Source organism: Meleagris gallopavo, chromosome 2 (genome assembly GCF_905368555.1).
Source record: "Meleagris gallopavo chromosome 2, MGAL_WU_HG_1.1, whole genome shotgun sequence".
NCBI classification, from domain to species: Eukaryota; Metazoa; Chordata; class Aves; order Galliformes; family Phasianidae; genus Meleagris; species Meleagris gallopavo.
The window spans coordinates 65,840,975-65,857,604 of record NC_139405.1 but is presented as its reverse complement, the minus strand read 5'-3'; the positions used below and the strand labels follow the sequence as shown (position 1 = coordinate 65,857,604).

At 38.2% G+C, this 16,630-nt stretch overlaps 1 protein-coding gene across 5 annotated transcripts in view; it reads right to left on the bottom strand.

Annotated features, from left to right (window-relative positions):
• The window catches only part of WASF1 (WASP family member 1), a 79,176-nt gene that overhangs the window by 19,853 nt on the left and 42,693 nt on the right, over nucleotides 1–16,630 (bottom strand). For all 5 annotated transcript variants that reach the window (XM_085217486.1, XM_085217481.1, XM_085217482.1 and 2 more), the window contains one exon: nucleotides 7,353–7,513. In XM_085217486.1, coding sequence (XP_085073612.1) covers nucleotides 7,353–7,485 — 133 coding nt within the window. In that variant the 5' untranslated portion in view covers nucleotides 7,486–7,513. The remainder of the gene's footprint in view (nucleotides 1–7,352; nucleotides 7,514–16,630) is intronic.

Genomic DNA, 16,630 nt, shown 5'->3' with positions numbered 1-16,630 from the left:
ACAATTAAAATAATAATGCCTTGGGGTTTTGGTCACAGCTGGATACATAATACATAAATAAAAAAAAAACAGTGATTTGTTTGGCTATTAAACTACAACAGATTTCTGTAAATAAATGATTTCAGCATCTGTGAAAAGCTTATTTTTTATTGTATTTGTAAAACTTACTTTACTGATCAGAAGTATGCTTAGATTTGTGATTTTGAAAAGGCAAGTCACACTGCCACAAATACTACTTACTGTTGTTCAGTCTATCACTTTGCCATTCATTAACACAGCACACTTGAATAAGAGGATATACTACAATTAATCTTTAATTTGGGAATGTATTATAACACCTTAATTTTTTTGCAACTTCTCTTGTAACAATTGGCTCAGTTCCTGATAACCTGAAGTAAGAAAGCAACACCAGAATGCAGCTCCCTCTGGTGTCAATGTCCATTTTTGTGACAGAGAAATAAAACGTCCTGGAAGTGACACATAGTCATTCTGTTCTCCAAGAAGGTGCACATGTTTTGATCACCTTTTGTGGACAATTCTTTTCCTGACATTTAGAACAGACTTACAAGCTGAAAATCGCATACTAGCTAGTAGCTACTAACTGTAATAGAATAAAAATAACAATACTGCCTTCCTCATTCTTTTAAATTAAACCTACCAAAACATGCATCATCAACTCCTATTCATCACTATGGCAGTAAGTATACAATGGATTATAAAATCTGAAAAGGCTATGGATCAGTTTTACAGTTCTCATCTTTCACCATTTTTCGCCTAGTTTTTCCCTATAATTGCTTAAACCTTTGTCCAGAACTGGCTTTTCTGCACAAATGAATAATCTCTACAAAGCCAGTACAGTAACAAGAAGGGATACTACGGTATAAAAACCACTGGTTTTGTCTGGTTCTTAAGACTGGAGGATGTATCAGATGAACTGAAATCAACTACAGTCTCCACATAGTGTTTTGAAACATATCTCAAGTTAATTAAAGACCTCTATTTGCTTGAATTAGCTTAAGTAATAGACAGTGTTATACAAATTCCTGTGGAACCACCTGAGTACGCTGTTGGATCAGGATATAAATTACAGTCTCACTCAAAATTCCATCCTTAAATTCACCTGAATTACTGTATTCTCTATGGTGTACATTAGTAAACTTTATGGAAAGAGTGTTTTAATTAATCATTTTACAACACTAGATCAGTTACCATCAGATGGAGTTACAGGCTCTCAGAAAAGAGAGAGACTTGAATCCTTATGCAGGGGCTGCAGAAGAAGCCACTTCTTTTCTTCAGAAATGCAAAAGGATAGTAAAGACATCCTAGGCCCTTCACTGCACCTAAAGCTGAAACAGCATCCCTCAGATGCATTATGATACAAGCAGCCTTCAGGAACCACGGTCTAAATTTTAAGTAGTTATCTGAATAAATAAATGAATCGAGCACGTTAAGTGCTCCATACCATAACACATCACCATAATTGCAAAAACCTCAGGCCAATTGTTTGATTTTTGAAAAGGATGTAGAAATTCATAAAATATCAGAAAGAATAAGCTTAGAATTCAGTCTGTTACTCACTTACATGCTATCATTCGTTGATTTCTTTTATTTCAATTCCATTCTCACAGTAAGCAATGTTTTTGTCTAGTTTTGTAAAAAGAGAAGCATAGAACAAAAACAGAAGTAAAAACCCATCTCCTACTTCTCTATCCATTCCCAATATTTCACACTACGCAGAATTATATCACTAGGTACTGAACAGTTCCTTCTTACACAATTTAGTATAGAAAATAGTCTTTCAGGATAATTAATTACTACATAAGCCATAGCATTTATAATCAGGGTCCCTTTATGTAGCAGAAGAAGAAAGTTGTTCTCTCTATTAACATATTTTCTCTTTCTCCATTAATTCTGACACATAATGTAATATATTCATTGGCTGTTAATTCAACTTCAGATCTTCACTCCATTAATTTCCTTTAATTAAATTTTTTAGCAAAAAGCTAGGAGTATTCGAGTTTTCTTGGCTTGCCTCTCATCAGGATCATTTCAATCTGTGTGGCTAGGAGTCACAGAATCATACAATGGTTTGAGTTGGAAGGGACCTCAAAAGACCCTCTAGATCCACCTCCCCTGCCACAGGCAGGGTTGCAACCACTAAATCATGCACTAGGGCCAGAGCCTCATCCAACCTTGCCTAGGAGACAGCATGGAAGTTAATAGACTGAACTGTCTTCCTAGCTTGGAGATTAGATGGTTAGTAGCTCCTTGAAAACTCCAGTGGCTGTGGAGGAGCAAGGTCTGGATAATCACATACTACATATATTTCATCTCTGCTAATTAGGAATCTATCATTACGAAGATGTTAAGAGCAGTCCACAAGGACTGACTGTAAGGATTGTAATGGGACAGTCTGATAATGAAGAGACAATCAGGTTCCTACAGCCAGCAAGTCTGGACCAGGCATTTATCAGACAACTTAACTAGGGCATCAAAAGTATCAAACATAGGCAAAGGCCAACTTTGGAGAAGGTCAGAGTCTGAGCAGAGAAAGAAATGGGGGAGAAACAACATGTTCAAATTAAGCATTTTATTCCAGGAAACTCCAGGAAAAGGGGCAAGGAAAAGAAATAACTAATTAAGACAACATGGTAAAACTAGGAAACAATAAAAAGAAAAGAAAGGAAGAGGAAAGAAAGGAAGTTCAACATTAATTGAAAACTGTTTTTCACTAACATAACGTGCACTCCAACTTAGCAAACAGTGTTAAGCAGCATCCTCTTTCTTTCTACACAGTTAGAAGATTAAAAGGTAACTGACAGCTTGCTATGACTGAATAGAAGCTCTGGTCCGAATTCTTGCAATACAAATATTCATAATGTGAACACACACAAAATACTCAAAACGAGAAACACTTCACTCCCCAGATGGGAGTGTCAGACTGGGAACACACTATCAGTTATGTTTCTTATGCGATACAGACATTTTGTCTGCAGAGAACAGCTGAATAAAAGGAAAAACAAGATTGGCTGGTAGTTGCAAATGGAACAAGAAAGTTGCATCCACACAAGAGAACTATTTATCCATCTTCTAACAATGGCACAGCTGCACAGTGATATCAGTTATGCTTCACACATGATAGGCTGAAATACACCAACATACATCAACACAGGCAGTATTGGAGTACTAACACATCTGCAATATTGCTAAAAAAAATAGGTAAGCACTTATCTAAAGCAGATATAATCAGAAAGCAAGAAATACAGGAAGGAACTGATAGGAAACAGACAGCTACTGCTTCTGTCCAGAGAGTTTCTGTTGCCACAGCACTCAGAAAAGCTGTCAGAAGACAGATCTTTTTATGAAGTTAGAGAAAGCTGGGAACAGAAAGGAGAAAAAAAATTACTTGCTGGCAATCTTGACTATAGGATCAAGGCAGACTGATGTGTTTTCATGCTCCAGGGAGAAAGACAGGACTTATCACTCAAAGTAGAGACAATTATTTATGTTCTTTCATTTCTACTTTTTTTTTTAAAAGGTCAAAAGTTTTCTCAACTTGAACAATTAAAAGCAATACATCTAACAAACTATGAAAGGATTAAGAATTTGTATGGAGATGCACAACAGCTGGCACATACCGATGTAAAGCTCTTTTCATTTTATATTAAAAGAAAGAAAAAAAACTCACAAAACTCCAGTCATTTTACAGGAATTGTTTTTGCAGGCATGCTCTACTTGCAAATAGCATCCAAAACTATAGAATGGTTGAGGCTGGAAGGGACCTTTGGATGTCAGCTGGTCCCACACACTGCTCAAAATAGAATAACAGAATCATTAGAGTTAGAAGGGACCTCTGAAGGCCATCTGCTATGAATGGGGGCACAACAGCTAGACCAGGTTGCCCAAGGGCCTGATCCAGCCTCACCTTGAAAGTATCCAGCGACGGGGCATCAACTACATCTCCAGGCAATCTGTTCCAGTGCTTCACCTCCCTCACCATAAAATATTTTTTCCTTTTCTTCAACCTAAATCTACCCCCTTGAAGCCATTTCCCTTTGTTATGTCACCACAGACCCTGCTAAAGACTCTGTCCCCCTTCTTTCCTGTAGCTCCCCTTTAGATACTGAAAGGCACTTTGCAGCCTTCTCTTCTCCATGCTGAACAGCCTTAGCTGCTTGCCCTTGTAGGAAAGGCATTCAATTTCATGAATCATTTGTGTGGCCCTCCTCTGGATGCACTCCAACATGTCTACGTCTCTCCTGTACTGAGAACTCCACATCTGAATACAGAACTCCAAGTGAGGCCTCACCAGCACTAAGGAGAAAAGTAGGTCTAATGAGATCCACTTGCTGGATTAATCCAGTTGAGTTATTGTGAACATCTCTAAGAATGGAGATTAAACTGCATAAATGACAAAATTATACACTTGGCTTTTCTAAATACTGTTTTTCTATATCATACGAAGCACCGAAATCTCTGATTTCATCACAGTGCTATTTGTCCAAATCATATCAGAAGAAAGGTTAATAGTGCTTTGTTCTGAGAATCTAATGGCAGGAGATTAATCCTGTTTGAAGGTCAGTAACAGAAAAATCTTAGAGGCAGAAATGAAAAACTGCCAATCAGATTAAAGAACATTCATTTCAATCTGCAAAACTTTACTGTCAAAAGCAAAAGCAGCTTTAATTTAAAGAAGATGAGGCCCTACAGAACACAGCATTTCAGCTCTCAGAGAGAAATCTAGCTTTGTCAACAACAGAAAACAAGACGGGAAGCACTGCAGAGAAGCTAGTTGCCAAGGCATTGCTGCAAAACTATGCTGGCTGGCTACGACTCAGATGGCTACTAAAATTTACCTGCATGTCAGCAGGCCTCCCTGAATACCAGTAACAGTGAAAAACAAAGTACAGACTGATTATTTGGATTAAAGCATGTAAGAGACAATGTTCCTAAGCCAGAAGGACTCTCAAATCTTTTTGAATCCATAGTGCTACTAGCCCAAACAGTCACAAAAACTAAAACAATTTTGGATTAATATATTTTCAAAAGTACTCCTATCTTTATAACATGACATCTGTTTTTATAGAGCAATTCTTAATGTGGCTGAGAAATAACATTAATTCTGCTGAACGGTTTCTATTTAATTGTAGAGTTAAAATGTTTTTATTGAAGACACACACAATATAAAACAAAAACTTACATTTTGAAAAACTGAATCAGTTGATTGTATTAAACAGCAAAAAGGAACATTAATAATTCAATAATTCAGTCAGTATACATACTGTCCATAAAAAAAAGCTATAAGTACCATGATGCTATTTCAAAAGAAGAACAAAAGGCTGAATTACAGCTCATGCTCATCAGTTTTATTTATTAAAAAAATAATAATAATCAGACTGACCTGCACTGGTCTTGCTGCTGCAGAGTAAACTAGTACCTTTTCCCTCCTCTTTTGCATTTCTTGCTATCTCCAGCACTGCATGTGTTTTGGACCGCTATTTAGCCACAAGGTCATGAAAGGAACTCCTCCCAGGTGTGAACAGCTAACTTAGGGCTCACAACTAGGTATGCACACTTCATATTGACACATATTCCTCTTACAGAAAAGAAGTTTACATAATTACTTTTACATTCCCTTGAAAGTGCTATCTTTAACAACGCAATCGATACATGTGGACTTAATTTTATCCCTCGAGTTCTTTCTGTTGCAGTACTGCTTCTTATGAAGAGCAGCTGAGAACTCTGGGTTTGCTAAGCTTGGAGGAAATGAGGTTGTGTCGTCATCTCATTGCTCTCTACAACTTCTTGAGGAGGGGAAGTGGAGAAGGAACTGCTCATCTTTTCTCTCTTGTATCTAGTGACAGGACACTTGGAAATGGCACAAAGCTAAGTCATGAGTGGCTCATTCCGGACACCAAAAATGTAGTTAAACTCTAGAACAGGCTTCTTATAGAAGTGTTTGATGCCCTGTACCTATCTGTGTTTAACAGGTATTCAGATACCGCCCTTATTAATATACTGTAATTTTCAGGTCAGCCCCAAACAAGTCTTAGAGTTGGACTCAATGATCTGTGTAGGTCTCTTACAACTCAAAACTGTTCTTTTCACCCCACCTTTTTTCTGAATAGTTGTAAAGAGTGTCAGGCATGAGGTCTGTAAAAAAATCAAGAAACCACAGCAAATGCAGCCAAATTTCAAAAAGCTAAGCACTGACACACCACTTCTGCTCAGTTAGAAGTTGGTGTTCTTTAAAACTGAAAAGCTAAGTGATTGGTTGTTTAAGACCATGCATGGTGAACATCTACTGAATCCCACTCTGATATGTTCTTGGTTCTGAACTGAAAAGAATTTAAACAGCTATTTTTTTCTTTGCTGTTGCAGCAGCTGTATTAATAATGTTCATATGTATATGCTGGAAGCATTCCTGTCTCAATTACATAATTCAGTGTCCTCAGTGAGTGTCCTATTAGGCTGAAGAGACTAACAGCTTTGACAGGCTGCCAAAGCACAGCACTCTACAGTATACCCTCAAACCAATAACTAAATCAATCTAATTAACAAATTAGGCTACATCACCTATGGTCCTAAGATATTGATGGAGCTGAAAGGCTTTTCACATTATGGATGTATATGCATGCACATTTTAATATTTAATGTGTTGGTAGGTTGGAAAATACTAGTGTCCTACTGATTAAAAAACAACTTCAGTACTGGAAATTCAAAACACTACTATGCTGGTACAGCTAACATGTTTTTAAAGTTGCTGTAACTTTAAGAAAATGAAACAAAACCAAAAACCAGCCTTTGCAGAAAAACTCCTTCAGACTTGCAGGGCTTGAGAAGAATTCAATCCTTTAAAAGATGCACTGAGGGAAAAATTGTTGACAAATAAGAGAAGATAAAATTTTTAGCTGCTTGATATCCTGTGTAACAACTATGTTTCTGGTTTTAATATTTTAAAAGACTAGTACTCTTTATTTGTAATGACCACAATACAATCAATGTGACAACAAAGAGCATTAAAAAAAAAAAACAGTGGTATATTCCTCATTATGCCATATTCCTTACTCAATAATTGTTCCAAAATTAGCAATTACTAACTTTATTAGCTACCAAGTATCATATTCTGTCATTTCCACTGGTAACAGAAATATACAGTTCAACAGTTCTGAGATATGCTACTCATAAAATTCCTTCCACAGAAGTCAGTGTTAGTTGCTAGTCAGAAAGGAGCAGATCGAAGGCTCAGCCAGAATTTTCTATGGGGAATTTGAAGAAGCATTCATATTTCAGCCACAGAAACTGTGAATGTACAATGTATCAGCTCAGGTATATTGAGACAAGGTACTTACTTAAGCTACTCAGTTGTCTGATTATATTTGCCAAGGAGATATTGGTGACACATTCCAACTCATTTTTGATTCCTCGGGGCAGAGCTGTGTGGCATAGATGCCTGGGGTCTATGTTTCTTTTTACCAGCGGCATTCTGAAATGTATCAGAGGACCAGCAAACCTGTAAAGAAAGAAGACAAAATACTGTAATAAATTATATTTTAAATTCAGATTATGCCCAATTTAAATTGACTAATCCTTCACAGTATTAATGGAATTCACTGCTTTGTAAGTACGTAAACCTTTTCTTCTTCACCCAATGAAAGATTACTCCATTCTCTATCTTCAAAGCTTTACCAGCTTTTTAGCAGATGCCAGTGAAATGACAGATTTTTTTTAAAAACCACTCTTTCTTTCCCCTCAGGGAAAAATAAAAAATCACAGTAAAAAAAACCAACAAATTTATTTCTTGATGGACTACTTCCTTACTCAGGCCAAGTAAAGTCCAGTAACACATTCCATTTATTATGCAGTCAAAGTCAAAGTAGTTTCCTATTCCATCTGAAAGGCAGATACGATTCGTTCATTATCCAATGTTGTATTACTAGCAGGAATCATCCTCCTTCTCTATACACCACTTATAAATCATGCCTAACCAAGGCAAGGAAAAAGAGGAGTTTTCCCTTCCACCTGTGCTGCTCCTGACAATAAATTCAGATGAGCTAAGGATGCATCTTCAAGTACAAAAGTCTCCTCAGTAAATTTGTAGTGCAAAGCCCTCCATGATTGAGAAACCCTACCCCTGCACACCTCTTCAAATCCACATGTTTAATTAATCAAAAGCCTTCACCAGATCTGCAATCACTTGCAATTTTCTGCACCCACAGCACTGACTGGAAGGGGTTTCCCAGTGGGCAAGTTACATATGTGATATCATCTCATCTTATTAGAGCCGATTTTTAATGTTATATACGAAATACTTCCTTTGTGAAAAACAGATTTCCTAAAATTGAAATTTTTCAGTGATCTGTTGTGTACAACTCTGAATGACCAATGACAGAGAGTTGGAACTAGATGATCTTCAAGGTCCCATCCAACCCAAGCCATTCTGTGACATCTATCAAACAGATATACTTAGTATTGGCACAACTCAGCCTCCTTTAACACTGCAGAAGAGTCTGCTCTTTCCAAGGACAAGTAACCCACAAGGCACTGTACGGCCTTATGCCCTCAGTGGGATCATCTGACTTTGCTTAGAGGTTTCACCTCTGAAGCTACGGCTTCATGTTGCACCACAAAATACATCTTCCCTACCATATATATTTAGCCATGAGAATCTTTGCTTGGTTGAAATGAAGTCGTTTTTTGGAGATATGAATGAAGAAGGTTAAGGTTAGTGGTGGTAAAGTTGAAATTTTGCTGACCTAGAAAGCAATAGGGAATTATGAGAGTCAAAGAAGATTATAATAGACAGTGGTGAGGTGCTGGAACAGGCTGCCCAGAGAGGTTGTGGATGCCCCGTCCCTGGAAGTGTTCAAGGCCAGATTGGATGGGGCCCTGGGCAGCCTGGTCTAGTATTAAGTGGGGAGGTTGGTGGCCCTGCACGTAGCAGGGGGGTTGGAGCTTGATGATCCTTGAGGTCCCTTCCAACTCTGGCCATTCTGTGATTCTGTAATAGAATTCTTACCTCTTGCTCACTGCTTAGATTTCTTCTTGCTACTTTTCCTAGGAACCTATTCTCTCACTGAGGGTCAGGCTTGTATCTGAGGGACCCAGGAAGGATCCTGAAGTCCACCTAAGAAAGTCCCTTCTGCTTCCAGGATCTGATTAGACATAACTCACAGCATTTCAACAATGTGCCTACTTCCTTAATTTTCTTCAGAAGAAAACAAGTATTTCATACTTTTGAGGGATTTTAAAAACATACACCTAAAATCTAAAAAAAAAAAAAAAAAAAAGTGTGAATATGGTAGGGTAAATTAAACAAAAATATTTTTAGTTTCCAGGAATATCCCAAATCTTTCTAGTGCAAAAATACCTACATACTAAAAAGCTAGCTACTACAGACAAGCTAAAAAGTGCAAATATGAATACAACCTCTGACAGAGGCATTGAGAAGGTGCTGATAGTGAAAGCGAGCCTTTATATGCCTGGTGCAATGTGCGGGAGCAGCATAAAGTGAGGCAGATTGAGCAGGCCCCACCAGCTGAGCTCTGCAGTCCTCGAAGCATGCAGCCCTGAGGAGCAGTGAGCACACAAAGAACCTTGAGCTGCAGGCTCATCATCACAGTACCCCAACAGAAAATAAAAGAACCATTCTGTTGCTGGGAAAGTAGTGCAGCAAGTGATACGTGAGTAATGTTCTCCAGAAGCAATTAAGTATTGATGCCAAAGTTAAGCCCTTTCTTGATTACTACTTCAGTGATGCTGCTGCATAAACAGCAAAGGTGTCTTTACAGAGAGATCCAAACATGCACGAGAAAAACCCCATTTCAGTTTCTTTTATACGTCTATTTTTGCTTATCTCTTTTTATCTAACACAGTTACGAATTACAAGAGTTAAAAAAAAATCACTAAATCTTTATTTTACGTCCTGCATGAAAAAATGTATGTACCGTATGCATACTGTAAATATTCAGATGCTGAAGTGATGAACAACAAAAAAAAAGTCTTAAATCAATGGCTAGTTAGATTTCAAGTAACAGCATTTATGTAGTGCCCCTTAAGTATGTGATTTGCCTCTAGGATAAAACGTGTAACAAAAAAGCTGAAGAGATTCAATGCTGGCCCAAATGTTTTCTCCAGTGGGCACAAAAAGAAGCTGGGCTAGCAAGAATTCCTTGGCCTTCAGAATGTACAACTCTGAACCTGAATAAAAGTCTACTTAAGACAACAGATTTTTATTATTTTCTTTTGCATTGACCTCTTCAGAATTAGTGGAGAATTCACTTGTCATCCTTTTCCTCCTGAAGACACATACATCATTTTTCTAATATCTGACTAATGCAGCACTGGCTGTCCTACCCAAAGATACTGAGGAACAATAAAAGGCAGCACAGGGAACAGTAAATCTGGTAAAAGGAACCAGTTTTAACTACAGATAGACTTGGAAAGGAAACAGATGACAGAAGAGGAAACTGATGCCTTCCAAATTATGCTTTGAAAATTACACAAAGACTGAATAAAGAATATTTCTCTGTTCCCCACAATAACAAGAAATAGGAGGCAACTAAGGAAGATATCACTCAATCATGCTTCAAATAAAGGAAAATGCATTTCATATGATGTTTAACAAATGGTGGACCCCTAGGACACAGGAGCTGCACACAGCTGAAGTGTCTGTTGGTAATTTGCCCATTGCAGGGCACATGGTATTTGCAGTTTGTGGTGACCACCAGCAGGCCCTGTCAATTCCTCTCCAAGGCATTTAGTAATCCCAGCACCGGGAATCCTTGCTTATGAAACAAGGTATGGGACAGTATGGGAGAATAAACAGAGCCTTACTGCACCTAAACAATTTCCTCTCTCTTATAAAAGATGCAGCTCTCATCCAGCAAGCTGAACAATTCTGAAATGCCTGTATGTATTAAGCAGATTTGGAGCTGTGAAAGAGGAAAAAAAAAAGGAATCTCACTACCTAGTCTATCCTCTCAGTTTAAACAAAAAACCCCACACTGCCTCCCCTCTGCTCCCAAATCTTATGTTAACCAAGCCACTCCGGCAGCAAAGAAGCTCATCCTCAGACTGTCAGCATGTTGCTCCCACTCAAGCACATGAAACTGCCAATAGCCATGGCCAAATATAAGAGAGGATGCCTGCCCGTATAGCTGAGCATCCCTGCTGCGAGGTAGGAGAGCTGACACCATCTGAGCTGGGAGCAGGTCTCCCCTCCTTGCTCTGAAGGCTGGGCTGGCTGCCTTAAGAGTCCAGCTCTCCTCCCTCCCTGCTCACCCACACAGAGCTGTGAGCCAGCTCCAAAGAACTGGCACTGGTGTATACTGCAAGCACTTGGCTCCATAGGGATGTTAATAGGAAGTGCACCTTCTCAGAGGGATGTAGATCTCTTGCAGATTCACTTCTGAAACCTCCTCTCCCTTGTTCCCTATACATCTTTTGAAGCACCTTGAAATCCAGCTGGAAACCCAACTCCCCAGCCTGCAGACACAGTGCTGGCTGCAGCTGAGGGACCTGCTACAGGGCACCTGCCCCACACTGCTGGATCACTGCCAGTCAGAAACCACGGTCAGAAACCATCATCTCCCCTTCAGTGCTGCTTCAGGGAGACATCTCAGAAGAACAAGATGTGTGGGAAATGGTAAACTAGAAGTAGCTTGTAGAAAACGTAGCGTCAGCTGTCACAGTGACAACTCAGGTTTTCCAGCAAGCACACTGAGACCACCAAAAATGAAAGCACACCACTGAAGTGGGGAAAAGTAGCTAATTAATCTGCCCAGCAGTTTAAATGGTAATTAAACGATACTTCAATTTAACTTTCAGAAGACTAATAAGATTTCACAATCACTGTATCTTCTTTAATGCAAGTTTACTTTTGATTGAGTTACACTCTGTCATTACTAAACTTCTTAGCAGTAATGAAAAACATTCCTGAGTAATTTTTATGTATATCAATAATGCAGCACTGAATGCCCTTGCTTTAATGGGGTTAAATTTAATTCCAACCATTTCTATAATGTATCTTTACAGCTTAGTATTACCATACTTGTAATTTCTTTAACAACATACAACAGCAGTGCCTTTCATTTCCTTGATTTAATGGATCCCATTCCAGCTGCTGGCAGAACAGATCAGTCTGAAATGTAATAATCAATTCAACACTTTTTTCCTCCTTAGAAGAAGAAACAAATTATGCAATAGCTTTTCTATTTGCCTATGTAGTCATGTACTAACCACATCTATGCTAAACAGACAGACTTCAGGACAGAATTAAAGTAGATAATAAAAATCCTTCTCTCACTTGCTTACATATCTTCAGCTTACTATAAAATTCTTCCAACTTTATCACCAGAATTTCCATAACTAATTTTCCACAAAAATATTGTGCACCAATAGCATCCCCAGCTACCACTGGAAAATCATTAACTCATTTTAGCAGCCTCTAATTTTCATCACATTCCCACATCTTTGTTTATGACTTCTACGTTATTTTTCAATTACTTTTCTTCCATTCAGAGAGAATTTTCTTGAATTTAATCAGTTAAAAGAATATCATTCCACACACTAGTAAAAAATTGATATCAAACATATTTATACAAATCAACTGTGAAGTGAAAATCGAATTTTGGTCCAAACGTCTTTTGCTGCTCACGACACCACGATTTGAGTGTACTGACATCAGACATTCCAACACTATCAAGAAGAGCAATAAACACCAAAATGAATCCTGGAAACCATCTAAACTGCACAAATCAAGCTCATTCTCTGTCAGATTTTCTTAGAATTGTATTATCACATACTGTTATACTAGATGCAGAAAAAATAAGATTCATATACACCTCTGGTATGAACAGGCAAATGTGCAAAGACCTCATGCATGTTGTTCCCCTGTAGCTCTCACTGCAAGACCAATGTGCAGGTAAAACCCCAAGGATCCCCCAGCAGCATGAGGTCCTTCAGCAAAGCAGGACACTCTCACACACTACCAGGGCAATGCAGTGATTTTAAAACCCTAAAAGAACTTTATGTCTCTTTCAGGTGACATCAACTGTCATCTAATCAATTGCATCCTGAATTGACAATTTAACAGAAAGCTGTTAAAACTACAGTTTTGCAATCTTCATATAATGAATTACATCACCAAACTGAAAACTTTTCTCTTTGGAATATTTTCCTTGTATTTCCCTCATCTGCAACTTGCTCTGAAAAAGATTTTTAACTGCAGATGACTACAAAAAGATGAGCTTATTGTACCTAAAAATCAGTGTCAAAGAGAATAAAACTGGAAAAGATGTTGCTAGAAAATGAAGTTAATATCACTACAGTTTAAGAATGACTAAATGTCAACAATTCATTTTACATCTTAATATTTTCTACTCTAGATTGTTCCAAATAGTTGGTACACATTTGGCCAATGTGCGATGTGACGACTAAAGCAACAACAAAACACTCTAACAGGTTGCCTGGAGAGCTGGTGGATGCCAGGCTGGATGGAGCTCTGAGCACCCTGACCTATATGTAGGTGACCCTGTTCATTGCAGGGCAGCTGGACTAGACGACCTTATGGGTCACCTTATGGATGAGAACAATTAGAGCCATGAGTTATTTGTATGTTGATTTTTAAAAGTTTTATCTATGATAGATTAGTTTTTTCAAAAATCTTAAATATTTACTGTCACTGAGGTAACTCCAGTGATGGTAGCAAGCCCTGCAATAAACAATACTGGAAACTATCAGAATACTAGTAACAGTGCAGTATTATTGCTGATGTGGAAAGTAAAACTTCATTAATACAAACAGCAGCAACCTTCCATGGTAGAAAGCAGACATACCAACTCATAATAAATTGGCTACTGCAAGTTTTAAAGGAGGCAACAGCTGATTTCATTGACCGAAATGCTGCAGTTTGAGTCAAGTCAATGAGTCACATGTCCCAAAACAGAGCACAACAGCAGGCAGCAAAACATTTCTACTGAACGAGCCCAGGAGAAAGTCTCTCAGGACTCTCTGACCACTTCCTCTTTTGTTAAGTCAGGTAAGGCCTGAACCGAACTGTAGCCCATGACACGGCTACGGCTTCCTGAAGACTGGGCTGGGCCCAACCACAGGACTAAACATATGGTGTGGGGGCTTCCTGCACCCTTATCTAAAATTCTTTTACCTGTGTTTTGTTTGGGCTATTGCCCACCATGGCTGCCTCGACAGGCTGATGGCACTGGCACTTACCATTCCTTTTACAGAATTATCTCCTGCCTTCAATCCCTAATGGAAGATTTCACGCTGATCACATGTAAAGAGCAAAACCGTAAGCTATCTTAAATACAAGGAGAAAACATTCAGTTCAATATCTGCTTCTTTTTCCCAGCACAGGTGCAAAATACAACAAGGTTACATGAATCACATGCCACTTTAGCCAATCTATTCCCTTATGTTAAAATGAATTAAACTTCAGTACTATGAATAACCGAAACAACTCAGAATACAGCAGTTTGCAAACCGTGGCTTTTTTTTCTTCCTACCTAAAATCAGCTTGATTTCACATAATTTATCTTTTTTCCTTTGTTTTCACCTCCTATTTTCTGTAACATAAACCAGTACCTACTGATTAGTCAGTCTGTTAAGCATTGATGACCTTAGCCATGTTGTTTACATCAGTTTTCCCACCACCAACAGCACCCATCTTGCTAAGGTCAATGTCTTTCAAACGTAAACTGTTTATATCAAACTTTAAAAATTCACTGCAAAATAATCCAGCCACTGTAAGTGCACATTTAGTTGATGCCTATTTTACTAATAACTGCAAAAATGTTTCCACTCATTTTAATAAAGAAACTAATTTACTGAACTGCTATTGCAAAATATCAAGTTCAACCCTTTTTATCCTGAACAGTCAGGCTACTGGGGGCTATGAGGCTCTAAGACAGTTGCATTTCTGGCTCACAGACAAAATTCAATATATTAAGATAGAAGTGACACAAAGCAGGTATACAGCAACAAAAATTAACACTTACAAATTTACTATACATAAAATAATTTAAGTAAAAATAAAAATTAAAAGTGTGCTTTCCTTTAGTGCAACGCCATAATTTATATATATATACATATATATAACAAAAAACTCGTAAGAATAAAAATTCTTATTTAAAAAAATTACATTAAATAAAAATAATAAAATTAAAGATTTCCAGGTGTTAGAATAGAATGAATTGGCACTAGGTTATCTCTTGCAATTCTGAGTAGTTTTAAAAACTTTTAAGAATTGTAATTTCCAGTACTGAAGCTACAGTATTAAGATAGAAGGAGACTCACAAAACCAGTCTTGTGAATAGTTCACAGAAGAGAAGCATTGTCCTCAACCAGTTGCAAGCTCTAATGATATCTTACTAAAGAAAAATTAAATCCATTGTGTGTTTCCCTATGTTAATGCAGAAATATTTAAGTCATGTGGAGCCATACTGCATTTTATTGTAAGGACATTATTCACAAGAAAAAAAATGTCTTCTTTATTCAGGTTGCCTTGCACTCATTTTTTTTTTTTCTCCTAGCGAGCTGCTGTCAGGTCATTTGATTAAAGACTATTTTGGAAGTACCCTGGGTTCTAATTTAGGTACAACCAAGAATGCCCAAATTATTTTCTGATTACAAGCTTTCCTCCATCCCCAAAGGCTAAAAATATACGAGTGCATAACGTACACTGCGTTTTGAAATTGCTTTTTTGAGATCTATGGTTTATCTGATGACATTTTTTCTCTTAGCATTAATCTCATCTTCCCGTTAACAGCTTCTACACACAGAGTAGGATACAAAAGCTGTGTGATGGATTGCAACAAAAGCTCTTTATAGTCTTGACAGAGACAGATCACTAATCCAGTGTTAATTTAAAATCCAAATACCAGAGCTGTACATAGAGCTTCTGTTGCTTTAGCACATCTTTCCTAACAAACCACATTTTTTTTTCCTGAAATGTTATATATTCACAGTCACCCTCCTTACCAACTCAGGGTAACACCTGCTGCAAACGCAGATGTTTTATAACTTCATTTCATAAAATTCCCAAATCACTGTGAATGCCCAGATACTACTACTGCACAGAGACAACCACCTGCTTCTGAAAGGATGGCATATTGAGGCAGTCAGGGATAGATATTGATAGATAAGGTACCTGAACCTTACAACTGCTATAAAATACCCAAAGCTGTCGGGTACGGGGCAGATAAGCAGCATCCACCCCAGTGTGGCACCACACAGCCCACCTCTGGGCCTGCTGGCAGAGATGTCCCAATCCTGGGAGCACCACAGTCCTGTGCACACCTTTGCCATCAGGCCTTACACCTGCCCTGTCACAGGCTGCCCCTCTGCACAAGCATTAGGATGCAGGGTATTAGGATTCAAGGCATGGTGCCTTGCCTTAATGACAGCGCTGGTGCTATGGGGAAAACACACAGCGCTGGCCCTCAGTGACTGAAGCCTTCTCTCTTCCTGCCAGCAAAAGAGAACCCCCTAAAGGCAAAGGAATTAAGAGATAATTATTCCTTTCGTACCAAGCTATATCTGGTAAATATTAAGTTATAATACACCAAAACTGAGAGAAATGAGTGGTTGTGTGTGGGTGAGGAAAGGAAGG